General features: G+C 44.9%; 2 protein-coding genes, 1 long non-coding RNA gene and 2 other non-coding genes across 8 annotated transcripts; 4 read left to right on the top strand and 1 right to left on the bottom strand.

Moving 5' to 3' along the window:
• The first annotated feature begins 18 nt into the window (after nucleotides 1-18).
• On the top strand, nucleotides 19-11,036 carry TCP1 (t-complex 1). The gene is made up of 12 exons (XM_086316657.1): nucleotides 19-287; nucleotides 1,908-1,993; nucleotides 2,189-2,317; nucleotides 3,385-3,482; nucleotides 3,852-3,962; nucleotides 4,268-4,449; nucleotides 4,840-4,966; nucleotides 8,924-9,099; nucleotides 9,421-9,544; nucleotides 9,826-10,018; nucleotides 10,110-10,273; nucleotides 10,741-11,036. The coding sequence occupies exons 1-12, from the start codon at nucleotides 224-226 to the stop codon at nucleotides 10,955-10,957; spliced, it is 1,671 nt and encodes a 556-aa protein (XP_086172783.1). The 5' UTR covers nucleotides 19-223; the 3' UTR covers nucleotides 10,958-11,036.
• On the top strand, nucleotides 3,637-3,773 carry LOC147366431 (small nucleolar RNA SNORA29). The gene has a single exon (XR_015133509.1). It is a non-coding gene; the product is annotated as a small nucleolar RNA SNORA29 (small nucleolar RNA).
• On the top strand, nucleotides 9,608-9,737 carry LOC147366430 (small nucleolar RNA SNORA20). Its single transcript, XR_015133510.1, has one exon. It is a non-coding gene; the product is annotated as a small nucleolar RNA SNORA20 (small nucleolar RNA).
• Nucleotides 10,945-26,452, bottom strand: ACAT2 (acetyl-CoA acetyltransferase 2). Of its 4 annotated transcripts, none has more exons than XM_086316658.1 (9): nucleotides 26,339-26,452; nucleotides 25,471-25,605; nucleotides 21,640-21,821; nucleotides 20,094-20,211; nucleotides 14,324-14,467; nucleotides 13,421-13,543; nucleotides 12,601-12,755; nucleotides 12,047-12,157; nucleotides 10,945-11,346 (listed from the first exon to the last, which is right to left on the bottom strand). In XM_086316658.1, the coding sequence occupies exons 1-9, from the start codon at nucleotides 26,391-26,393 to the stop codon at nucleotides 11,176-11,178; spliced, it is 1,194 nt and encodes a 397-aa protein (XP_086172784.1). In that variant the 5' UTR covers nucleotides 26,394-26,452; the 3' UTR covers nucleotides 10,945-11,175. The 4 variants fall into 4 exon arrangements, with proteins under 4 accessions (XP_086172784.1, XP_086172785.1, XP_086172786.1 ...); XM_086316659.1 differs by lacking the exon at nucleotides 26,339-26,452 and adding an exon at nucleotides 25,803-26,053; XM_086316660.1 differs by lacking the exons at nucleotides 20,094-20,211; nucleotides 21,640-21,821.
• Nucleotides 11,537-14,675, top strand: LOC147366428 (uncharacterized). The gene is made up of 3 exons (XR_015132484.1): nucleotides 11,537-11,650; nucleotides 12,922-13,012; nucleotides 14,468-14,675. It is a non-coding gene; the product is annotated as an uncharacterized LOC147366428 (long non-coding RNA).

The raw sequence follows: 26,452 nt of genomic DNA, 5'->3' as shown, positions 1-26,452 counted from the left end.
TTCTCCACCTTCTTCCCCGTCCTGCCCCGCGGCGCGGCCCGGCAAGGTCTGTGTCTGGGGAGGGGAGAGGCTGGGAGCGGCGTTCCCAGCAGCCCCCGCGAGCGACGTCGCTCGGGTCCTTTCCACGCCGTCGCGGCTGCAGTGGCCACCGCCCGGCCCGGGGACCGTGAGACGCTGGTTGCCCGCGGTGTGAGGGAAACTCGACGTGCGCCCCGCCGCCAGGATGGAGGGTCCTTTGTCCGTGTTCGGGGACCGCAGCACTGGGGAGGCGATCCGCTCCCAGAACGGTGAGGGTCTGAGCGAGGCCTAAGGCGGGCCCGCGGAGGTGCGCGTCCCCCTCACCCCCGCCTCGGCCTTGGCTGCCGTCTTCGTGGCTTCCCTTCTCTACCCCCCGACAGGGCCCCTGGGAGTGGTGGGTGGCCTCTCCGTCCCGCGGCAGGTCTCCGCCGAGGGCGTAGCGCGGTTTGACCGGATGCTGCGGAGGCCGGGGGCTGGGAGAGCGAGTTCCGCGCACCGGCACGTGCCGCCGCACCTCCAGTCCCTGCCGGCCGGGCCCCTGCGCCCGCCCTTTTGTTTCGGTTCTAGTCCAGAAAGGCGTCTCTGGGTCTCGTTTTATGGCCGTTAACCAGACAGAATTATCTCTAACTGCTTTGTTTTTGTATTATTGATGAGTGCGTGACCATAGACTTCAGATGACTTGCACATTGTTCAGTCGCTCAGTCGAGGCCCAACTGTTTGTGACCCCGTGGATTGCAGCACGCCAGGCTTCCCTCTCCATCACCAACTCTCGGAGCTTGCTCAAACTCGTGTCCATCGATTTGGTGATGCCATCCAACCATCTCATTCTCTGTCGTCCCCTTCTGCCTTCAGTGTTTCCCAGCATTAGGGTCTTTTCCAGTGAGTCAGTTCTTCGCCTCAGGTGGCCCAAGTATTGGAACTTCCCTTTCAACATCAGTTCTTCCAGTGAATATTCAGGACTGATTTTCTTTAGGATTGACTGGTTTAATCTCCTTGCAGTCCAAGGGACTCTCAAGAGTTCTCCAGCACCACAGTTCAAAAGCATCAATTCTTCGGTCGCTCAGCTTTCTTTATGATCCAACTCTCACATCTGTACATGATTACTGGAAAACCCATAGCTTTGACTAGACAGACCTTTGTCGGCAAAGTAATACCTCTGCTTTTTAAGATGCTGTCCAGGCTGATCGTAGCTTTTCTTCCAAGGAGCAAGCGTCTTTTAATTTCATGGCTGCAGTTACCGCCTGCAGTGATCTGGGAGCCCCAAAGAATAAAGTTTGTCACGTTTCCGTTGTTTCCCCATCTATTTGCCAGAAAGTGATGGGACCGGATGCCATGATCTTAGTTGAATGTTAACATAAGCGGTACTTAAAATGAGTTTATCTAGTAAACTTTAACCTGTTAAAGCATTTGTTGTTGAGTCGCTTGAAGTCACAGATCTTGTGAATCTTACCAGTTGAAATCAGTCAGTCTTACCGTTATTTGATAGATTATTGATTTTTGTCGTGGGCAAATTTGAAGTATAGTCAGAACATTCGAATTACTAATTTTTTTTAAATAACTTTTTTTTTAACTTGCCAGAATCTGAAAAAGGCTGGTATCTTTTTGTTTTGTGTGGAGTGGCAGAATCTGCAGTGAGGACTAGTAGGTGATTATTTTTTCTTTAAAGCGATGAAGTGAGTACTCTTAATAACACTTGGTGTCTGTCTGCAGTTGAATTAAAACTGTATATTACTGGGTGCTCTCTCCTTACATTAGACTTTTGGTTGATTTTCAGATTAGGACAGATTAGATAAATTTGAAAATTCAGAGGCTGTCATTTACTTCTTTTAGACCAAAATGATTGTCTCTTGGGATCTTGAGTTTTCAAAAAAATTTTTTTGTATTTACAGTCATGGCTGCAGCTTCAATTGCCAATATTGTGAAAAGTTCTCTTGGTCCAGTTGGCTTGGATAAAATGTTGGTGGATGACATTGGTGTGAGTATATGTCTACACGTAATGTTCATTACTTTAAAGAATAAGTTCATGAATATCTCACTTGTGTTTGTCAGAGTGCTGGTATTGGAAGGTATACAGAAGGTGAATGTATCATAACAGGGTTGGGCTAATTTAGGGGATAGTCTCTTTTTGTGGGTGATTATGTCATTTTTTTCTCCCCTGGAAATTTCTTAGGATGTAACCATTACTAATGATGGTGCAACCATCCTGAAGCTACTGGAGGTAGAGCATCCTGCAGCCAAAGTTCTCTGTGAGCTAGCAGATCTGCAAGACAAAGAAGTGGGAGATGGGACCACCTCCGTGGTAGGTAAAGACTGCTAACTGAGGACTAGTGTTTTTTTCCCCCCTAAAATCAAAGTTTCAGAAAATAAAGCCCTAACCATAAGTAAGTCATTTAAAGGAAAAAAAAAATGTTTTCTTTTTCTCTTACAACCTGAGGCGCAGAAGAAATTCCTAAAACCTTACCAAGTATTTAAAAAAAACAAGATGTTTCTATATTTTAAATGCTGACAAGTGAACTCATGAGTTCAAACGGGAGTTTGAGAGAGTTGGTAAACATGATCAATAACATGATATAAACGCCTTGAAGATCACCCAGCACACTGATGTAGTAGAAACAATATTTTATGAGGGGAAAAAATAATAATTTGCTGTCTTAAAAAAAAGCATTGGTTTGTGGGGAAATGTTTAATCTCTAAGCCATGAAAGAATGGAATCCACCTCTTCTGAAAGAATGATCTTTGCTAAGTAACTTGTACATGATACCAAAGCTTTTTAAATACAATTAATTTTCCCCCAAAAGATGCAGGCAAGAATTTTAAAGTCTTTTTGATTAAAGCGTAATTTTTGGTCTCCGTAAAAGGATGATTTTCTAAATAACAATCTAAAATAGTACAGATCAGGCATTTCCTGGTAGTCTAGTGGTTAGGACTCCCAGGCTTTCACTGCTGAGAGCCTGAGTTCAATCCCTGGTCCAAAAGCTAAGATCCCAGATGCTGAGTGGAGTGTCCAAAATAAATAAATAATTAAACAGTGCAGATCATTTAATTGTCAGGCTCCCCATTTAGCTTATGTTGAAAGCTATGTAAGCACTTCATCTTGAAAAGGAATGAATGAATTGTCTCTACTGTTCTACTGCAGAACTAGCTTATTCTAGTTAAGAGCCAGAACAGTTTGCTGACTCCTATCTGGCTTTATCCATTTCCATATGAGATACTGTGTAGGGTTATCTTTTTCTGATTTCTAATAAGGAGTTAATCTCTTTGCCCCTATCATTCTCATTATTATTATCTGATGTGTGTTAGTATTTGTACATACGTGTTGCCCATAATGTCAGGATAACATGAGAGCAATGGATGTTTTCTCTGCAGGTTATTATTGCAGCAGAACTTCTAAAAAATGCAGATGAACTAGTCAAACAGAAAATTCATCCCACATCAGTTATTAGTGGCTATCGACTTGCTTGCAAGTAAGATTGTTACATTCAGAAAAAATTTTATTTGTTGTTTGATGTAATAGTTTAGAGTCTCTGTTCTTTGAATTTTCCAGTTGATGACTATACTTTGATAAAGCTGTGTTTTAGTGTATGTGTGGTAACACTTAACTAGGGCCAGTATCCCTTTTTTCCCATTTGACTACCACATTATCTCCTGATAGATTTTAGTGGCTATGCTTGTGGGATAGATAAGAACTGCCGTGATCTGAAGAGGGGGGATTTGCTCGTGTCCTCCTCCTATATGAAATGGCTGAACAGAGCATTGATGCCCTAAATATTGTGACACACTGATAAAACAAGATTCTGAGTAGTGAATTGTTTTCTCCCCCACACTTCAAACAGGGAAGCAGTGCGTTATATCAGTGAAAATCTGATTATTAACACCGATGAGCTTGGAAGGGATTGCCTGATTAATGCTGCTAAGACATCGATGTCTTCCAAAGTCATTGGAATGTATCCTTGTGATGGTCTAATAAAGTTTAGGCTTTTTAAAAGTAAAACCCTGTGTTAGTTTTTGTGCCAGATGATGCTGTATTGAAGTTGCCTAATTTTCCTTTTTCCGCGGGGAAGGGTAATACAAAGTATTGTGAAAGTAGTGTGCAGATGGTGATAAACAGTTTTCTAACATTTCAGTGGCATATATGATGCTTGTTTCTTTGGTGAGATTGCTAAAGGGAAGTGCCTTTGTGTTACCCTTGATTTTCATGGGCGCCCACTATCCATCCCAAGTCTCTTGTTTTCCTTAACTGCTGGCTTAGAAATGGTGATTTCTTCGCTAACCTGGTGGTAGATGCTGTGCTTGCTATTAAATACACAGATATCAGAGGCCAGCCTCGCTATCCAGTCAACTCCATTAATGTTCTGAAAGCCCATGGCAGAAGTCAGATGGAGAGTATGCTCATCAACGGCTATGCTCTCAACTGTGTGGTGGGATCCCAGGGTAAGGCTTGTGATTTCACTTTGTCATATAACCATTGTGCTAAAGGATAAAGCTAGCTATTTGTGGATTATCTACTCCATCTTCAGATGAACTGTCCAACATGTGTACTTTTATTCTTTAGTGAAGCCCAGAGATAAAGGAAATGGTACATCGTGTTGCCAGTTTCTTTGTAATGTAATTGCATATGATTAAGAAAGATGCCAATTAAAAGAAAGCACATGTGTTTAATGTCATGAGTGTTAGTTTATAATGTTAAAAGTAATAAAATCTAAATTTGTGTGTTTACCTATAATGATTTAAAATCTGTGCAGTTCTTTCTAAGGATAGGTGTGTTTTATAAAATATAGCATTGTTAATTGTAAAGGTACTTAATGTTGTGTTCAATTTTAGGCATGCCCAAGAGAATAGTTAATGCAAAAATTGCTTGCCTTGACTTCAGCCTGCAGAAAACAAAAATGAAGCTTGGTGTACAAGTGGTTATTACAGACCCTGAAAAACTGGACCAGATTAGACAGAGGTACGTTGAGAGATTCATTTTTGACCTTGGGAAAGGCATGTTTGTAAATTACTGTCAAAGGATAAACTAAAAAGTCTAATGGGTAGCAGGGTATGGTAGATTATGCAACTGGACTTTTTTTTTTCCAACTGTGAATATCTTCAGTCGCTCAGTCATGTCCGACTCTTTGCGACCCCATGATTGCAGCATACCAGGCCTCCCTGTCCATCACCAACTCCTGGAGTTCACCCAAACTCACGTCCATCAAGTCGGTGATGCCATCCAGCCATCTCATCCTCTGTCGTCCCCTTCTCCCCCTGCCCCCAATCCCTCCCAGCATCAGTCTTTTCCACTGAGTCAAGTCTTTACATGAGGTGGCCAAAGTATTGGAGTTTCAGCTTTAGCATGAGTCCTTCCAAAGAACGCCCAGGACTGATCTCCTTTAGGATGGACTGGTTGGATCTCCTTGCAGTCCAAGGGACTCTCAAGAGTCTTCTCCAGCACCACAGTTCAAAAGCATCAATTCTTTGGCACTTAGCTTTCTTTATGGTCCAACTCTCACATCCATGCATGACCACTGGAATAACCATAGCCTTGACTAGATGAACCTTTGTTGGCAAAGTAATGTCTCTGCTTTTCAATATGCTATTTAGGTCATAACTTTCCTTCCAAGGAGTAAGTGTCTTTTAATTTCATGGCTGCAATCACCATCTGCAGTGATTTTGGAGCCCCCAGAAATAAAGTCTGGCACTATTTCCACTGTTTCCCCATCTATTTCCCATGAAGTGATGGGACCAGATGCCATGATCTTCGTTTTCTGAATGTTGAGCTTTAAGCCTACTTTTTCACCCTCCTCTTTCACTTTCATCAAGAGGCTTTTTAGTTCCTCTTCACTTTCTGCCATAAAGGTGGTGTCATCTGCGTATCTGAGGTGATTGATATTTCTCACTGCAATCTTGATTCCAGCTTGTGTGTCTTCCAGCCCAGCGTTTCTCATGATGTACTCTGCATATAAGTTAAATAAGCAGGGTGACAATATACAGCCTTGACGAACTCCTTTTCCTATTTGGAACCAGTCTGTTGTTCCATGTCCAGTTCTAACTGTTGATTCCTGACCTGCATATAGGTTTCTCAAGAGGCAGGTCAGGTGGTCTGGTATTCCCATCAGACTTTAAAAATTAACATTTTTAACCAAAGTCTAATTATATTACCTAAACTGCCAGGGAAATTAGAAAATGTGGTGACAGTGTCTTAAGAGAGATTGGGGTAATAGATGAAAACTGACATTGTCAGGTACTAGGCAGTGCATATGGTCTTTAACTACTGGTTGACATGCTAGAGAGCTAGTGTACCTTTTTTATTTTTTTGCTGTGCTGGGTCTTCGTTGCAGTGCGCCAACATTGCAATGGTTTCTCCTCTGGTATCTAAAGGTGTCCTTTTTTCCTTCAAAGGCAGGTTCCTTTAGAATAAGTGTGTGAGATCCTGTTCCCTTCTGCTTTTACAGTCTTGCTTCATTGATTATTCTTGCTGAACTGCATATTCAATACTGACTCTATTCTTCATTCCTTTCTAGATTCCTCTTGTAGCTCTCTTACCCTTAACTATTGTAAAAGCCTCTTGAATCTGCCTGCAGTACAGGAGACCTGGATTCAATACCCAGATTGGGAAGATCCCCTAGAGAAGGGATTGGTTACCCACTCCAGTTTTCTTGCCTGGAGAATCTCATGGACAGAGGCGCCTGATGGGCTACATATAATCCATGGGGTCGCAAAGAGTCAGACATGACTGAGCAACTAATACTTTCACTTCACTTGTAGCTCTTTTATCCTTAAATATAATAAAAAAGCCTCTTGTGTACACATCCTATTGCAGTTACTCCCTGTCCTTCCTCATTTCTGTATAGCCAGATGTTAGAAGAGTGATTGGCACAAAAACTTTTCTGGTGTTTTATTTCTTATGCCCTTTTCAGCTCCTCCAGTGGAGAACCGCTTGCTAAGATCACTAGTGACCACTGCTGTGAAGCTCACTACACACATCCAGTTTCACTTGATCTTTATCAAGCCTTTGGCTACTTTTGAAAAACTTGGAGGTTGGAGCAGCATTTTGCTTCTGCATCATCTGTCCTGTGCCTGGGCCACTGCATCCTTTGTACCGGAGACTTGGAATCTGTTTCTTGGAGCTTGAATTGATTGAATGTTTTTTAAGCATCTCAAAGTCATTATGTCTAAAATTGAACTTGTGATGATACCCCCAAAACTGCTCTTTGCTGTTTTAGTTAGGGACCCCTCTACTGAGGAAGAAGACTAGGAAATGTCCTTAACTCCTTTTTTTCCTTTTCTCTGCTAACCTATCAAAGACCACTTGATGTCTCTCTGTAAATCAAATCTCAAACTCACCCACTTTTCGTTTCCATTTTCTTGCCCAAGCTGTTCCAGGGGTATCAAGCTGGTCATCTTGGTTCCTGTCTCATCACCTCCAAGGCTGTTTCCCACAGAGCAGCCAAGTTGATCTTACCCCTTGCAAGGCCAGAGCCTTTTGGAGGTTTCCCATCACTCTGGGTTAGTTCAGTTCCTTATCTGCTCTTTGCACTGTGGTCTAGCACAGCCGAAACCAGAATCCACCAAGCTCCTTCTCTAAGAGCTTCAGCCCCTAAGAGTAGAATGTTCCTTCCTCTGCCCAGAACATTCTCTGCCTGCTTGTTTTGACTGGCTAATTTTTTTTTACTTGTTTTTCAGTTGGTAACTTTCAGAGATGCTTCTCTTTCCCCCTCAGTCTGAATTATGCTGTCCCTTGAGTTACTGCAGTTTGTCTTCCTGGGGCTTACCACATTTTCTAACTATGTATTAATACGTCTTAAAGTGTAAGGTCTGTAAAGGTAGAGGCTGAATGATTTAGTTTCATGGCTTTGACATACATACAGTATTTGTCTAGGATGTAGAGAGGTTTATTGTGAGGTTCATCTTTAACTCATTTCACTTTATAAAGATTCTTTGATCTTGAGACTTGCCTAGTGGTTCAGCAATTAAGACTCCAAGCCTCTACCACAGGGGACTCGGGTTTGAGTTCACCAGGGGGTCAGTGAACTGCAAGTCCACATGCTGCACGGTGTGGCAAAAGAAAAAAGATTCTCTGTTCTTTGAATAAGTAAATATTTATTGACTGTTTTTCAGATCTGTGTATCCCGTAGTTTGCCTGTAATTCCCATGCAGTTTCACCTGAATATCATGGGGGCTTCAGATTCACCTTGTTGAAAACCGAACTCTTTTTTTCTCATCTTGCCCCCAACCTGTTAGTATTTATTTCACTCCAGAAATCAATCGCTGAATCTCCCAGTCACCCAAGCCATAAGCTTTGCCTTCTCTGTTAAGGCCATCTGTTCACATCAGATAGACTCATCTCCAGTTATTGCCTCAGAGTGTCTTCATTCTTTCATCCTTTGAAAACACAGATTGATACTACTACTCTCGCTTTAAAATATTAAAAAGAAAAAAAAAAACTTATCAATTCAGACTCTGACATTGCTACAGAGTTCTTCATTTTCTGTTCCTACCTGGAGTTCCAACTCTGGACCCCTCAACTCCAGACTGTCAAGCTTTCCTTGTCCCCCTGCCAGCCTGGACACGTGGCTCTCGTGTGCTTGTCCTCCCTGCATTGCATTGTGTATTGCAAGTGACACTGGCCTTCGAGTTTGCTTGATGGTCTTGTCTCCCTACCAGGTCCGTCAAGCTTCCTTTCTTAGGCGCCATTCTTGGTTAGAAACTAAAGTTGGGGTGGGGAGAGCTAACTGGTATTTAATTCCTTGAATTTTTCTGTAAATTGGACTGATGTAAGTTCTGCTCATAGAAGGGAGAGACTCATTAGTATCATTTAATCTGTAGTTACTTTATGAAAAATATTTAATGGAAGTTCAAGCTTTATGTAATAGTAAAAATACAGAAGATAACTTTGGGTTACTACTCAAGTACTGCATTTTTGTAGAGAATCTGACATCACCAAGGAGCGAATCCAGAAGATCCTGGCAACTGGTGCCAACGTTATCCTAACCACTGGTGGAATTGACGACATGTGTCTGAAGTATTTTGTGGAGGCTGGTGCTATGGCAGTTCGAAGAGTTTTGAAAAGGGACCTTAAACGCATTGCTAAAGCTTCCGGAGGTATGTCTCCTGCAGCTGTCACGTTCTTTTTACGTTGGATGGTAAGATAAGCAGATCCAGAAAACTTCCTTAATGCTTTGTGTACAAATGTGTGCAATCTTTTGTGCATTTGTAACTGGGAAAGTTCTTCAGTGTTCTTCACCTCGAAGTGACATCGTTCTCTTAGGATAGGATGGTTCCTTGAATGTCTTACTGTAAGCCTTAAACTTGAGATTATGTGTCACTTCTATGGTAGATTCCATGTTTCTGAATGTTTAAAGCAGGGTTGAAAATATTCACGAGAGAACAGTGCTTACAGGTGTTTATAATTATTTTTAATAGCAACTGTTCTGTCAACGCTGGCCAATTTGGAAGGCGAAGAAACTTTTGAAGCTTCAATGTTGGGACAAGCAGAAGAAGTGGTACAGGAGAGAATTTGTGATGATGAACTGATCTTAATTAAAAAGTAAGAGCTACTTCATACATTGTAAGGCTGTACAGATTTTAGTATTGAGTAAAAACAGATCACCTTCCCATTTATTTGCTGCTATAGTCCTTCAGTGATATGAGCAGTTATACGCATGGGATAAAACAATACTGGGCCCTTGTAAATGGAGGTGAAGTTACCATTTCATCTCTTCTCCATGGTCTAGACATTGCTTCCCTGTCTAAATGTCCTGTGTAAGTAGTAGTGAATTTCTTCATGGACTTATTACTGTTAAAGACTATCGCTGTTGTTTTAAATAGCACTAAGGCTCGTACCTCTGCATCGGTCATCTTACGTGGCGCAAATGATTTCATGTGTGACGAGATGGAGCGCTCCTTACACGATGCCCTTTGTGTGGTGAAGAGAGTTTTGGAGTCAAAGTCTGTGGTCCCAGGTGGGGGCGCTGTAGAGGCGGCCCTTTCCATTTACCTGGAGAACTACGCGACCAGCATGGTGAGAACACCCTGAAGCCTGTTCTGGTTCATAAGCTGCTGCTTTGGGTTTTCTTTCTTTTGTGAAGACACCTCATTGTCTTTCCTCTTAGGGCTCCCGGGAACAGCTCGCTATTGCGGAGTTTGCAAGATCTCTTCTTGTTATTCCTAATACTCTGGCAGTTAATGCTGCCCAGGACTCCACAGATCTGGTTGCAAAATTAAGAGCTTTTCATAACGAGGCTCAGGTTAACCCAGAACGAAAAAATCTAAAATGGTAAGCATACGCTCCCTTTTTCATTGTCATTTGTGTATCATATACGGTAGTTTGGTTTTTCTTCTTAAACTCATTAAGGGGGTGACTAGTGATTACTAGCATTGGTGTGTCTTAGTTACCAAATGATTCCTCACCTCTCTCTAGGTAGTCATTTACGTACAGTAGGAAGGTTCCCCAGAAAGAGGAAGTTATTTTTGGGTGGTCCATGCCTATTTTTAAGCAGCCTCCCTTTAAGATACTAAGTGGCATTTAGAAATATTTGACTTCCACCTAGGCTTTCTACACCTCTTTCAGTGATGAATTTGTATATCCATAATTAGTTACTTAAAGGGATCTGCCCTCAGGTTTCCCAAGGTTAACATTTTAATGGAATAGCTGGCATTTGTAAGCCAGCTTTTAAAGAGGTAAAATGGGATGGATACGAATTACGGAAGAGGCTGTTCAATTGTTTTTTTCCTAAATTGCAGGATTGGTCTTGACTTGGTCAATGGTAAACCCCGTGACAACAAACAAGCAGGGGTGTTTGAACCAACCATAGTTAAAGTTAAGAGCTTGAAATTTGCCACTGAAGCTGCAATTACCATTCTTCGAATTGATGATCTTATTAAATTACACCCAGAAAGCAAAGATGATAAGCATGGAGGTTATGAAGATGCTGTTCACTCTGGAGCCCTTGATGCCTGATCTGTTTTATTTATGACAATGTTAGATGCAGCTTGCTTGTACCTCGAATATTACACATTAAAATGCAACAGGCTGCCGAGTCTTGTGTTCCTTGTGAAGTGGGAGATAGTTTCCACCCTCACTTTGGTCCTCTGGTTTCACATGACTTAGTATTATTAGTAAAAAATGCAATTGTGGTTTTAGTTTAACTCAGCCTAATTAGCTGTTGGGCAGCAGTTTCACCCTCTCTGAACACACATTGCTATTCCCATCCCACCCCCAATGCACAGGGCAGCAACACCACGATGTCCACCCTTGCGCTCCAGTGTGTGTAACAGGGTGACAAGAATCCGACAGCCAGATGCTCCAAGAGGATGGCCCAGGGCTATGGCTCCTCCTTCAGTGTTGACCTGAGGGGCAGAAAGATTTGTGTCATTTATAGTTTTCTCTGGACATAAAATCATTAATGTCATACCAGTAAACTACCTTCTCAAATTCTGTTTTTACTTCAGTTGCTTAGGAAGTGATTTTACCCTTGTACCATTCATTCTGACTAGTTTAAAGGATTTTAAATACGGGAATTCTTCGGCAGTCCAGTGGTTAAAACGCCACCCTTCCACTGCAGGAGGTTGCTGGTTTCAGTCCCTGGTCAAGGAGCTATCCCACAACAAAGATTTAAAATGCACTCTTTCTGTGGGAAGTGAACTAATGCAGGTAAGTTTTTTGCCTTAGGAAGCAAAAAAATGTCACCTTCCCTGGAGTCCCAGTAGGAACCCACCCAGTGCCCACCCATTACTGTATGGCCAAGACTTGGGACATAGCCTGTATTCTGGTGTTGACAGCCTTAAAACTGGGGCTTCCCAGGTGGTGCTAGTGGTAAAGAATCCACCTGCACTGCAGCAGAATGCCAGAGACCTGGGGAAGATCCCCTGGAGGAGGGCATGGTAACCCACTCCAGTATTCTTGCCTGGAGAGCCCCATGGACAGAGGAGTCCATGGGGTCACAAAAAATCAGACACAATGTAGCACGCTTGTACGCACAGCTGCATGCAATTTCTTGCACTGTGAACATTCATTTGCAAGTTCTCAGGATTGCTTGGTTATGCTTACCTTCTCTGGGTTTAATCCAAGTTCTTTAGCTATTGCAACAGAGAGGGCTGCAAAGGCTTCATTGATTTCAAATACATCAACATCCTCCAGCGACCACCCTGCTTTTGCAACCTAAAGGAAAGGTTAAATTGAACAGAGGTTTAAGAACTCAGGCGGAACCATTCTTTGTTGTAGATGTAAAAGCAGGATATATACTGTGTGATGAAGGATCTCCTAAAAACTGCCCAGTTAATCTGAACCAGTTACATTTGTTAGGTCCGCATGAGGTTATGGAGCACGTGATCCAAATGTTGGCTGCTCTTTTAGTAAAGAACAGCGAAAACTAGATGAATAAGCACATTTAAGGCTAATTGGAAGGCTCAGAGACACGCAGGTGAAACCTGATAGGAATAAAGATGAAAACAAAATCAAGCCTCGTCTCAGCATTTTGGAGTGGGAAGGATCTGAGCAAAGGTTTGAAGAAGACAGAAATAAAGCATTTACAAGTTACGGGTGTGCTCCCATAGAGGTTTTGGCGACAAAGGACAGGTACCAACACTGAAAATTAAACTCACAGCTTGCTTTATTGCTGGAATTGGTCCTATTCCCATAATCGAAGGCTCCACACCTGCTTGTGCCCAGGAAACTATCTGTGCTAAGGGTGTGAGCCCACGGTTGCCAGCTTCCGACTTCTTCATAAGAACCACTGCTGCAGCACCGTCATTAATTCCTGTAAATAGGAAGCCATCCTCGTTAAGTAGCTGTGTCTACTTTCTCTAACACCAGGAGACGTGAGTTAAGTCAGCCTTAACACATCTTGGCAAAGTCATGTACTGTTAGGCTTTACAGTGTAATTAGAAATGGTAGGTTTGCCAATCTGATACAACTGATTACAGAACATTTCCACGGGAGAAAGAACAGGAAGATGGAAGCACTGGAGGACAGGAGGTTAATGAAGTGGAAGAAGTAGCCCAGACATCACAGAAGGTAATCGGAGTTTCTGGTTTTGGAAAAGCACAAAGGTAGTAGATAAAATCTGATTGGCTTTTTTCATGTGTATGTCCTGTTAGGATACTGCAGGGAAGCCAAATCCATTTTTCGGTATATTATATATGAGTCTAATATAAAAAACAAATGGTCAAACCTACATTTTTCCCTAAAGCAACTGAAACAAGATTTTAGAATAACTTGTACAGGAACCTCTTTGGTGGCCCAGTAGTCAGGACTCAGTGCTCCCAATGCAGGGGGCATGGGTTTGATCCCTGCTTAGGGAACTAAGATCCCACGGGCCACAGGCACAGCCCCCCCCACCCCCATCCAAAAAAGAAGAATCTTAGTACATGGTACTCCTTGCAGAAGATGGTATTCCCCAAACCGCCCTTCAAATAATCTAACCTGAAGCATTAGCTGGGGTGACAGTTCCTGTTCCATCCATAAGGAAGCAAGGCTTTAGCTTAGACACGGCCTCCATGTTGCTCCCATGGCGAGGAAACTCATCTGTTTTAACTTCAGTAAGACCTGAAAAGAAAATAAATGACCCAAGATTAGTACAAAGATGGCAGTCAGGGTACTAGAAATGATGGATTCCTCAAATGTGATACAGAAAGATGCACATTTGGAAGAAAAATTTATTATAAAATACTTCTAATAGAAAAGTCCACAGTAATACAAATTATTGTGACATTATATTAGTACCGTCTTCAGTGTTTTCCATACCAATACAGCCCTTTCTGAGGAAGGCAGTCACAAGGAGTTCTTCATGTAAGAGGTTGCTAAGGTTTGGGGTATAGGTCTTGGCTGGTTATAGCTGATTGGGTCTAGGGTGTCAAAGCCAGTCTCTCACAAAGGCTGGACATAATTGATGTCAGTCAGTAAAAGAACTTGACCGTTGTGTTGGAGAAGAGCTAAGTAACCCCAAAAGATGACACCCTCAAGAAATATGAAGCGCACATAGAAGCAACAGAAATTAATGGACAGTCGCTTCTGAAGAGAGAACTGGTAGGGGCAGAAAGGTGGGCTGCTGCCTTCCCCGGGGGCCAGCACGCCTGTCTCGTTAACCGCTGTACCTACACAGCCTCGGGGAGACCGCGGGCCAGGAGAGCCTCCTCCCCACCTCATGTTCAGATTGACCCTGAATACAGCTTTTCTTTGCATCCTGAGAGACATAACTAAGATAACAATGCACAGACATTCCTGTATGGTATCCTTTGGACTATTAATGCTTTTCTTATAGACTAGTAATGATTGCCTTATAGACAGCCCTGTTGACCTTTAAACCTTTACGATTGACACACCCACCTTTTTTAGAAGACACAAAAACTGGTACGATCTCTTTGTCAAAATGGCCCGCCTTCTGTGCATGCTCTGTCCTGTTTTGGGACAGAACTGCAACCTTGTCCTGGTCTTCTCTACTCACTTGCCATTGTTTGGCCACATTTTCAGCTGTGAAAGAAAAACAAACATTTTCAGGACGGCTTCTGGCGCTGGCTCAAGCACTGATGGCCAACACCGGCGGGCCCGCTGGTGCGCTGAGACAGTCCTCTGTGGCACTCCTGCCTCCCGCCAGGTATGGAAAGGTTGCAAGGATTCTTAAGAAGCCGTTTTCTTTCTTTGCTGCCTTCCTTCTGCTTTCCTTTCTATAAAATACCTTTCAGAAATTTCCTTCTTGCTGCTTCACCAATTGTTCCTATTTTTTGGCCCCATTTGCCTTCTCATTTGGTTTCTGAACCGTTTGATGGAAAGTTGTAGGTATCATGCCCATTTATCTCTAAATTTTAACGTCAGTGTATTATTTCCCCACAAGAAAAGCCAGCTTCTTACATAACCACAGCTACCAAAATCAGGAAATGCAACACTCATAAAATACTGTTATCTCCACGCTCAGTCTACAGTCAAGGTCCACCTGTTGTCCCAGGGATGCCCTTTATAGCTAATTTGTTCAGTATCATCCAATCCATGATCACACACTGCATTTCACTGTCAATCTCTTCAGTTTTTATTTGCAACTGGTCCTCAGCATATCTCCATGTTTCTTAACCTTGGTATTTTTGAAGGGTAGGGGCCAGTTCCTTTGTCAGATGTCACCAATCCTGATTTTCCTGATGTTTCCTCAAGATTAGATAACACATTGGAATATAACATTAGAATATTCTAACGCATTAGAATATAATGTGGGAAAGTATTGGATGATATTTTTTCATTTTTACATTTTTTCATGTATCTTATCAGGATACATGTTGGAGTTTATCTCAGGTTATGTCAACTTTGCTCACTTGATTAAAGTGATATCCACCATATTTCTACACTGTACAGTATGTGCAGTGTATTAAGTGTGCAATAGCACTATAAAAAAACAATGTACATATCTTAATTTAAAAATACCTTATTGTTAAAAACACACTAACCATCATCTGAGCCTTGGAGCAAGCTATAGTGGTAATACCAAAGATCAAACCTCCCTGTTTCCTATTTTGTCGATATTGTTTTGGCTTGCTGCTGATGCTGCAGCTAAGTTGCTTCAGTCGTGTCCGACTCTGTGTGACCCCATAGACGGCAGCCCACCAGGCTCCCCAGTCCCTGGGATTCTCCAGGCAAGAACACTGGAGTGGGTTGCCATTTCCTTCTCCAATGCATGAAAGTGAAAAAGTGAAGTTGATCAGTTGTGTCCGACTCCTAGCGACCCCACGGACTGCAGCCCACCAGGCCCCTATGTCCATGGGATTTTCCAGGCAAGAGTACTGGAGTGGGTTGCCATTGCCTTCCCCAATTGTTTTGTCTTATTCTAGGTCAAATGGTTATTCAGATCACCATAATGAATCAGATCAGATCAGTCGCTCAGTCGTGTCCGACTCTTTGCGACCCCATGAATCGAAGCACGCCAGGCCTCCCTGTCCATCACCAACTCCCGGAGTTCACTGAGACTCACATCCATTGAGTCTGATGCCATCCAGCCATCTCATCCTCTGTCGTCCCCTTCTCCTCTTGTCCCCAATCCCTCCCAGCATCAGAGTCTTCCAGTGAGTCAACTCTTCCCATGAGGTGGCCAAAGTACTGGAGTTTCAGCTTTAGCATCATTCCTTCCAAAGAAATCCCAGGGCTGATCTCCTTCAGAATGGACTGGTTGGATCTCCTTGCAGTCCAAGGGACTCTCAAGAGTCTTCTCCAACACCACAAAAGCATCAATTCTTCGGCACTCAGCCTTCTTCACAGTCATACATGACCACAGGAAAAACCATAGCCTTGACTAGACGAACCTTTGTTGGCAAAGTAATGTCTCTGCTTTTGAATACGCTATCTAGGTTGGTCATAACTTTCCTTCCAAGGAGTAAGCGTCTTTTAATTTCATGGCTGCAGTCACCATCTGCAGTAATTTTGGAGCCCAGAAAAATAAAGTATGACACTGTTTCCACTGTTTCCCCATCTATTTCCCATGAAGTGATGGGACCGGATGCCATGATCTTCGTTTTCTGAATGTTAAGCTTTAAGCCAACTTTTTCACTCTCCACTTTCACTTTCCTCAAGAGGCCTTTTAGTTCCTCTTCACTTTCTGCCACAAGGGTGGTGTCATCTGCATATCTGAGGTGATTGATATTTCTCCCGGCAATCTTGATTCCAGCTTGTGTTTCTTCCAGTCCAGCATTTCTCATGATGTACTCTGCATATAAGTTAAATAAACAGGGTGACAATATACAGCCTTGACGAACTCCTTTTCCTATTTGGAACCAGTCTGTTGTTCCATATCCGGTTCTAACTGTTGCTTCCTGACCTGCATACATATTTCTCAAGAGGCAGGTCAGGTGGTCTGGTATTCCCAACTCTTTCAGAATTTTCCACAGTTTATTGTGATCCACACAGTCAAAGGCTTTGGCATAGTCAATAAAGCAGAAATAGATGCTTTTCTGGAACTCTCTTGCTTTTTCCACGATCCAGTGGATGTTGGCAGTTTGATCTCTGGTTCCTCTGCCTTTTCTAAAACCAGCTTGAACATCAGGAAGTTCACGGTTCACATATTGCTGAAACGTGGCTTGGAGAATTTTGAGCAGTACTTTACTAGCATGTGAGATGAGTGCAATTGTGTGGTAGTTTGAGCATTCTTTGGCATTGCCTTTCTTTGGGATTGGAATGAAAACTGATCTTTTCCAGTCCTGTGGCCACTGCTGAGTTTTCCAAATTTGCTGGCATATTGAGTGCAGCACTTTCACAGCATCATCTTTCAGGATTTGGAATAGCTCAACTGGAATTCCATCACCTCCACTAGATTTGTTCGTAGTGATGCTTTCTAAGGCCCACTTGACTTCACATTCCAGGATATCTGGCTCTAGGTCAGTGATCACACCATCGTGATTATCTGGGTCATGAAGATCCTTTTTGTGCAGTTCTTCTGTGTATTCCTGCCATCTCTTCTTAATACCTTCTGCTTCTGTTAGGTCCATACCATTTCTGTCCTTTATCGAGCCCATCTTTGCATGAAATGTTCCTTTGGTATCTCTGAATTTCTTGAAGAGATCCCTAGTCTTTCCCATTCTGTTGTTTTCCTCTATTTCTTTGCATTGATCGCTGAAGAAGGCTTTCTTCTCTCTTCTTGCTATTCTTTGGAACTCTGCGTTCAGATGTTTATATCTTTCCTTTTCTCCTTTGCTTTTCACTTCTCTTCTTTTCACAGCTATTTGTAAGGCCTCCCCAGACAGCCATTTTGCTTTTTTGCATTTCTTTTCCATGGGGATGGTCTTGATCCCTGTCTCCTGTACAATGTCACGAACCTCATTCCATAGTTCATCAGGCACTCTATCTATCAGATCTAGGCCCTTAAGTCTATTTCTCACTTCCACTGTATAATCATAAGGGATTTGATTTAGGTCATACCTGAATGGTCTAGTGTTTTTCCCCACTTTCTTCAATTTAAGTCTGAATCTGGCAATAAGGAGTTCATGGTCTGAGCCACAGTCAGCTCCTGGTCTTGTTTTTGCTGACTGTATAGAGCTTCTCCATCTTTGGCTGCAAAGAGGGCGCGCTAAAGCGCAGCCGAGAGGAGCCACCCCACGTCCGAGGTCAGGGGCAGAAGCCGGGAGGACCCCATACCCGAAGGGCGGCGGCCAAGACGAGTTACCTCACGTCGGAGGTCAGGGGCAGTGGCAGAGAGTACCAGACTGCGACGGTGCAGGAACGGCCTAGAGGAGCTACCCCGCGTCAGAGGTCAGGGGGGGCGGCCAAGAGGAGATACCCGGCATCCGAGGTCAGGGGCGATGACGAGAGGAGTTACCCTGCGTCCGAGGTCAGGGGCAGCGGCCAGGAGGAGATACCCCATGCCCCAAGCCCAAGGCCAGGGACGGCGGGCAGGAGGAGCTACCCCACGCCCCCACCCCTGAGGCCAAGGGCGGCGGACAGGAGGAGCAACCCCACGCTGGAGGCCAGGGGCTGTGGCCGGGAGGACCAACCCCACGTCCAGGGAGCCATGGCTGCGCGGGCACAGGAGGGCCTAGAGAAGCTATCCCACGTAGGTCAGGAAGGGCGGCGGTGAGGAGATACCCTTCGTCCAAGGTAAGGAGCAATGGCTGTGCTTTGCTGGAGCAGCCGTAAAGATATCCCACACCCAAGGTAAGAGAAACCCAAGTAAGATGGTAGGTGTTGCAAGAGAGCATCAGAGGGCAAACACACTGAAACCATACTCACAGAAAACTAGTCAATATAATCACACTAGGACCACAGCCTTGTCTAACTCAATGAAACTAAGCCATGCCCATGGGGCAACCCAGGATGCGCGGGTCATGCTGGAGAGATCTGACAGAATGTGGTCCACTGGAGAAGGGAATGGCAAACCACTTCAGTATTCTTGCCTTGAGAACCCCATGAACAGTATGAAAAGGCAAAATGATAGGATACTGAAAGAGAAACTCCCCAGGTCAGTAGGTGCCCAATATGCTACTGGAGATCAGTGGGGAAATAACTCCAGAAAGAATGAAGGGATGGAGCCAAAGCAAAAAGAATACCCAGCTGTGGATGTGACTGGTGATAGAAGCAAGGTCCGATGCTGTAAAGAGCAATATTGCATAGGAACCTGGAATGTCAGGTCCATGAATCAAGGCAAATTGGAAGTGGTCAAACAGGAGATGGCAAGCGTGAACGTCGACATTCTAGGAATCAGCGAACTGAAATGGACTGGAATGGGTGAATTTAACTCAGATGACCATTATATCTACTACTGCGGGCAGGAATCCCTCAGAAGAAATGGAGTGGCCATCATGGTCAACAGAAGAGTCTGAAATGCAGTACTTGGATGCAATCTCAAAAACGACAGAATGATCTCTGTTCGTTTCCAAGGCAAACCATTCAATATCACAGTAATCCAAGTCTATGCCCCAACCAGTAATGCTGAAGAAGCTGAAGTTGAGCAGTTCTATGAAGACATACAAGACCTTTTAGAACTAACACCCCAAAAAGATGTCCTTTTCATTATAGGGGACTGGAATGCAAAAGTAGGAAGTCAAGAAACACCTGGAGTAACAGGCAAATTTGGCCTTGGAATACGGAATGAAGCAGGGCAAAGACTAATAGAGTTTTGCCAAGAAAATGCACTGATCATAACAAACACCCTCTTCCAACAACACAAGAGAAGACTCTATACGTGGACATCACCAGATGGTCAACACCATAATGAATACAATAATGAAAAGACAGTTGAAATATTGCAAGCCTTGCGGGTGGATGAAAACCTGATTGTGTACTGCAACGAATACAGAGTTCGATACCAGAAGTACTAGCTTATCTCTGATTTTGCCTTTGCCACAAAGCCACTATTTGTGAGCCCTGTTTCTTCATATGATAAAATGAGAGATTGACCCAGAGGAACTCTGAGGCTCTTCCCACCACCAACTTCCCGACAATCAAGGAGTCACAAAGGAGAGAGGGAATATTTCCCCAACATCAAATGGGAACTATCCCCGTCATCATGGATACAAAATGATGAGGACTCGGTCCCTACCCTTAAAGAGGAAAAGCACCTGCAAAACCAAATGTTAGAGACCTTTTAACCTTTCTACAGTCGGGATGTTTTCAGCCGCGTCCGTCTGACCTGTAATGCCCATGTGATAGTTGTGGAATGCGTCAGTGAGCCCGTCACAAAGTATACTGTCAGCCAGCGGTGTTTCCCCAATCTTGACTCCCGTCCTCAAGTGAACCAAATGAGGAGCCTGGAAACAAGAAATACAGATGGATTAGGCGTAGCTGTAACTAGTCCTCTCCTTAGGCTCTCCTCAAAACCATCCAGTGGTTCCTCAGTCTTCACCGAGTCCCCCTTGTGACCTTTCTCCATTCCAGCCCATCCTCCTCACCACCGAGGGCCCAGGGCCTGAAGACCCCTGGAATTAATAGGCTACTCCACCCCACCTGCCCTTGGAAACCCACCTGTAACTCTCTTCCCTATGCATTTGCAGCTTTCCATCAAATAAACCTATGAATATTGTCCTATTTCTTTAAAAAGCTCATTTATTCTTCCAAAGCAACCAGCAATTTGTTACACAAAGAACTGATCAATGGGCTTAAGTGATACTAACAATGTGTTCCTTATTTCGATGGGACGTACAATGCCTAGAGTGAGAATAATCAGGTTGCCTGATTAACCGATGGGGAGAGATTTCTCAGTGGAGGGATTTCAAAGGATTTCCTTTTGAAAGTGAAAGTCGCTCAGTCGCGTCTGACTCTTTGCAACCTCATGGACTATACAGTCCATGGAATTCTCCAGGCCTGAATACTGGAGTGGGTAGCCTATCCCTTCTCCAGGGAATCTTCCCAATCAAACCGGGGTCTCCTGCACTGCAGGGAGATTCTTTGCCAACTGAGCTATCAGGGAAGCCCCCTCTCAACTCCTACCAACTCAACAGCAGCTAGAAAGGAAAGACTGAAGAGTCTGAAGATCTCTATTTTGAGTCCTGGCTCTGGACCTCAGTTTCCTTAACTGTAAATTGGGAATAAAGCCCAAACCAAGGGCTGTTATGACCGCATGTGTGAAAGCACCCCATGAAGCACCACACAGGTGCTGCTACGGCCCCACCAGAATCACTCTGCACTTGCTGCGCTCACCCTGTCTCCTCCCAGGCCTGAGCAAGGAGGGCTGAATCGGCCTCTGCCCAGGGGTTCCCCAGGGGAGACCTTGAATTGCTGCAGGAAGCAGGGGATACACGTTTTCCTTTTCCCCCACTGTGTCAGCGGGAGGGATGGAACTTGGTGAAGCCAATCCCACCTGGCAAGCCCACTGGAGATGGGCACCACTCAGTGGGTCCTCTCTTCCACATTGTGTACCTACAAAAGGTCGACAGGCTGTGGTCCCCAGGAATACCCTTTGTCCCGTGCAGGAAGGTGAGCGCAACATCTGGTTTTTGACTTTTCCTCACAATGAGAAAGAAATGTAAAACTAAGGACATCACACTGGTTGACCAGCTTTTTCTTCACTTGAATTTCCCAATCACTGTGAATAATTAACATGCAGGCAGGGATCAAGGTTCAATTCAAATTTTTCTTGCTCCCTGTTTGGTTCCAGCTTTCAGACCATCAGTCGACCCTGCTGTGGCAATGCACAGAATTCCTCAGTGAGTGGGATGCCATCTCTTCAGAGGCCTTACCTTGCTCATATTTTCCATGCCTCCTGCAACAACAATGCTGGAGTCTCCTATCCTTATCGACTGGGCTGCGAGGCACACGGCTTTCAGGCCTGACCCACAGATCATTTGGCAGCTCCATGCAGGAACAGAGTAGGGGATTCCTGCACCCACACTGGCCTGTCGAACAGGGTTCTGCCCACAGCCTGGAAGAAGAATCACAGAGGCCACTCAGCAGCCAAAGAGAAAGACAGCATGTTGGGATGAAAGTGCATGCAGAGTTCAAGAGGCTGCCAACTGGGTCTCCGGCCACTTCCCAGCCAAGTCAAGTTCCTGAGAGAGGCAGAGAATTGTATGGACCTGTCCCGGTCTGAGCCCTGAATACATATTCTCTTGTGCTGTACCATAGAAACTTCATGAATATAAGCTTCCTCCTCCACAAAGTTATTAATACTGTAAGAAGGAACTGTCTTCTTGATCTTTTGCTTGATCTTTTGATCAAGTGTGTACTTGAATGAGCACACATGGAAAAAAAATAGGGCAGAAATTTGGCATTATTCCTGTTTTTCACTAGGGCTGTTTGCTTTCTTCATCATGGCTTAAGATACCTGGGAGGGTAAGCGTGCACGTGTGCTCATTCGAGTCAGTCGTGTCCAACTCTTTCCAAGCCTATGGCCTGTAGCCCACCAGGTTCCTCTGTCCATAGCATTCTCCAGACAAGAATCCTGGAGTGGGTTGCCATGCCGTCTTCCAGGGGATCTTCCCAACCCAGGGATTGAACTTGCGTCTCCTGCATTGCAGGCAAATTCTTTACCCCCTGAGCCTCCTGGAAAGCCCGGGAGGATTAAGAGGGTTAAACCTCTACTAAGGTTTAACCTCTTAGTAGGAAGTTAAACTTAGGAAAGTTTCCTCTACTTAGGAAACCTCTACTAAGAAGCACCTCTTTACTTGCTTAATATTGATCACACCATGATTAACTGGTTATATAACAAGACACGTACAAAATCAGAACTGACAAATATTTTTCCACAATTCAATTGTGGGCACTTCCTTCAGGGAAGGAAGTATGTATTTATTCATACATGCTGCTGCTAAGTTGCTTCAGTCGTGTCCGACTCTGTGCGACCCCATAGACGGCAGCCCACCAGGCTCCCCCGTCCCTGGGATTCTCCAGGCAAGGACACTGGAGTGGGTTGCCATTTCCTTCCACATAAGTATGTATAAATAAGTATGCATTTATTCATAATCCCCATCTTTAGGTGCGTGCATGCTCAGTTGCTCAGTGGTGTCTGACTCTTTCCAACCCCATGGACTGTAGCCCACCAGGCTCTTCTGTCCATGGGATTTTTCCAGGCAAGAATACTGGAATGGCTAGCTATTTCCTACTCCAGAGGATCTTGCTTAAAGTTAAGAAATGAGTGCCAAACAGAATTAATTAATGGTCTGCATTTAGCAGAAAGTGAACTCAGTGAGAATTGAGGATTTCCATCTAACATGAACATTGTTTGTCAGTTGATAATGTCTGGTGCCGGGAGCCGGTGAGGCATTCCAGTCGTGACAAAGGTCATGAGGAAGAAGGCTCAGCATACGCAAAGGCGGGATCGAGCCTCAGGAGTCCCCCCGGATATTCTCGAGCATGTGCCCCCCAAAAACCAGAGTCTGCCTACTTTATTGCTTTGTGCTCTCACCTCTGACTTTACTGGGGGCTGTCCCCTACCACCATCTCGCTCTCTCTGTCAAAGAGTTAACTTACAGCTCCAATTAATAAAGTTCCTGGGCAATTAGGAGTGTTTAAATCCAAACCCCTCAGATGACTCTCTAACTTGCCTGACAAGTTACCCGGACTCCTACAGCTATGCATATGATTGTTTACAGTCTCACGGGAAGCTTAAGATATTCAAATAGCTTAGAGCCTCTCAGAGAGTTAGAAACTGTCAGAATAAGACTAGTAAAGGATTTCATTGATGAGCCAATGCTTGTTGCCAAGTTTTCACATCCCCTGAATTGTATCCTTGAATGTGTATTAATTAATATAGTTGGTATGTAGAAAAAATAAGTAGTGGCCTTGGTGTTAGTAACTTTAGACCCTTAAGGTAATAAATTCTTTCCTTTGTTGTAAACCCATTACACATCCGCCCTATAGGAATGCAATTTTATCTTCGGAAGATGGCGCCAAACCTTAAAATAATTACTCTAAGAGAAGATAAGTCTTTGTTGATAAGTCCTTGTCAAGAGTCATAAAATGTTAATAGGCCTTCTGGCCAGAAGATGATGTAAATCACCTAAACCATTTGTATACGATAAATTTGCAGGAAAGAAACCCTGGTTTTTGATAAGGATCAAAAACTGCTGACTTTGCATCCCCTATTATCCTCTATGTGTAACTTAGAGTATATAAGCCCCTGTTAAAAATAAAGCTACGGGCCTTGCTCACCAGCGCTTGGTCTCCCCATGTCTTTCTTTTCACATTCTGGCTGAAGTCTCCATCTGGAGTGCGGAACCCACCACGCTTACTAATTATGCCTGGGCTTCTAAGACCCACTCGAGAAGGTGTCTAGGGTGGGGCACCTTCCGCTATTCGAGAGGGCGCCTGCGGCCTACTTAAGTGGTGCAAACTTCTTGTCTTGAAGTTTTATTGGTCTCCCGCGTAAACCAAGCTACTCAGCCTCTTTTCTCCACTGAATTTTCCTACTGAGCTATCCTCATTCTATTACTCTTATATCTCTAATTAGCATATAAATAGTCGCCTAGGCCGTCTCTCCTTCGAACACCCTGCATCAGCCGGGGCAGGACCCCGGCAGTCTGGAGTGCAGCAGTTGCTCAGTAAATATTAGTTACACAACGGTGGAGGGGACCGGGGCTTAAAGAGTAGGACAGATCTGGGTTCAAGGCTGTGATCCTGTATTCGTTACTCAGTCTCTCAAGAGGAGAAAAGTGATGTGGAAGAGGTAACAGAGAAACCTGGAGTGGAGGACCCTACGGCAACGGAACAAGTCTGAGCTTGGGTCTGGGAAGAAAGGAGGCAGTGTTCCAAAAAATGAGTTAACACCTGAGGGTGTGACTCAAACACTTCAATGCCTTGGAAAGTCAGGAGAAAAGTAATGTGCTTCAACCTTAAAGCCCATGAGGACAAAGTGAAAAAGGAGAACTAGGAAGAGGAACTAACTACAAAACTGCAAAGTAAATGTACAGAAAAATGGTTTGGGTCTCGGATACAGTAAGGACAAAAGTTGGCCGTGAGTGTGACACCATTATCACTAGGAATAATTAGAATTTATTGTGCTTCTGAATGAGCACTAGTTATGGATAACTAACTTGGAATTGTCAGTGGGTGTGGGCCTGTAAACCTAGTGGGAATCAGAAGTGAGTTGGAACACTCCTGAGATTCATCTACAGCAGCCCCTCCAGGGGTGATGCACCCTTCTCTGGGAGCCACCCACCAGGCCAGCACAGAAGTGAACCCGGTGCAGGCCAAGGACTGACTTGTGCCGGTGGAGCCCTGTCCCAGCACCCAGCACAGAGCGGGACACAGAAGAAGTCAATGCATTTTTATTGAATGTGAGAAACTAGGGAAATACAGAAGGCCCTGCATCCTCTCCCATACCTCAGGCTGGTCCTGCCTCTAAAGAATGAAAAGGCAGCGGAGGACGGAGATGTAGGATCGACCAGGAAACGTATATTAAAGACCCTCGGGTTAAGTTGGAGAGAAGCTACTGATGGGGCCTGGCAGAAGGCGACAGGAGACATTCTAATAGATGAAATGCATAGAGGCAAGAACACATGTTTCTGTGTGTGAAGTAGGGAGCAGGGGGAGGAGAGGTTATTGCTTCCAATAACCCTGATCTAGGCAGTTACCTGCTGCCAAAACGTGTCCAAATATGACCTCCGAGACCTCTTCGGGAGCCACAGCGGCCCTTTTCAGGACCTCTCTGATGACAGTTGAGCCCAGGTCATGGACAGGAACGGTCGATAAGGCACCATTGAAGGAGCCTAGAACAGAAGGGAAGACGAGGTCGATGGAGAGGGAGCCTGGGGCGCTGGGGGAGCCGGCGGGCCGGTGCTTTTTCCCTCGGAAAAGACGCCCCACTACGGGCAGAGAGAGGAGCGCGGGGGACGCGCAGCAGTCGAATCCCAGGCAGGCAGTCCCCAGTGTGTGCGGAGAGACTGCGGACCCGCGGGAAACCTACCCATTCACTCCCCCAAATCCGAGCTTGATGGGCGCGGGCAAAAGCTTCCCTAACAAAAGAAGGCGCCCACTCCAGCGTGCCCAGGGCCTTTGAAATCTATATACCGCTAAGGACATTAGGACAATTCTAACTCTCCTTTTAAGCTACGCGACCCCCTTGCCCGGCGTCCCCCACCCGCCCCGCGCCAACTCAGACCACCCAGCGACCCCGCCCCCTGTGGCCACAAGGCTGAGATGGTGCTTCCCGTGGCTGGCCAATCAGGGGGCTCGCGGCAAAGCGTCTTTCCCCGCCAACCAATAGGAGGGCAAGGAGCCGCGGTGGCCCTACCCAAGACGCCAATCAGAACACTCAGATGAGAGCGAGCGAGGAATGGGCAGGGAAGGCAGGCCGGCCGCAGAGGCGCGAGGCGCGGGGTTCTGAGCGTCCCGGAGGCCCTGTGGTGGGTGGGTTGAGGGTGCGGCGGAAGGCGGTCCCCACGAGCAGGCCAGGCCTAGCTCACGGCTCAAACCCCACGCCAGGTCCGTCTTTCCACTCACCTATGATGGTGCGCGCCGCCGAGACGATGACCACCGGGTCCGAGTCTGCACTCATCCTGCCGCACAATCGCCTCCCGAGCAGCTCCTATGGGCCCCAGAACAGCCGGCTTAGTG

Source organism: Bos grunniens, chromosome 9 (genome assembly GCF_055505025.1).
Source record: "Bos grunniens cultivar Pamir isolate PY7600 chromosome 9, Bosgru_T2T1.0, whole genome shotgun sequence".
In the NCBI taxonomy this organism is placed as follows: Eukaryota; Metazoa; Chordata; class Mammalia; order Artiodactyla; family Bovidae; genus Bos; species Bos grunniens.
The sequence above is the reverse complement of the archived record's forward strand: the minus strand, read 5'-3'. Positions and strand labels throughout refer to the sequence as shown.

What these genes read in the sequence shown, in the direction of transcription:
- TCP1 (XM_086316657.1), top strand. Translation starts at nt 224, where the DNA reads ATGGAGGGTCCTTTGTCCGTGTTCGGGGACCGCAGCACTGGGGAGGCG. An exon ending in CTGTGTGGTGGGATCCCAGG is followed by an intron (nt 4,450 to 4,839) that starts GTAAGGCTTGTG and finishes GTTCAATTTTAG; the next exon opens with GCATGCCCAAGAGAATAGTT. An exon ending in CTGGACCAGATTAGACAGAG is followed by an intron (nt 4,967 to 8,923) that starts GTACGTTGAGAG and finishes GCATTTTTGTAG; the next exon opens with AGAATCTGACATCACCAAGG.
- ACAT2 (XM_086316658.1), bottom strand. Translation starts at nt 26,393, where the DNA reads ATGAGTGCAGACTCGGACCCGGTGGTCATCGTCTCGGCGGCGCGCACC. An exon ending in TGGACACGTTTTGGCAGCAG is followed by an intron (nt 21,822 to 25,470) that starts GTAACTGCCTAG and finishes TTCTTCTTCCAG; the next exon opens with GCTGTGGGCAGAACCCTGTT. An exon ending in CTATCACATGGGCATTACAG is followed by an intron (nt 14,468 to 20,093) that starts GTCAGACGGACG and finishes TTTCTTTCACAG; the next exon opens with CTGAAAATGTGGCCAAACAA.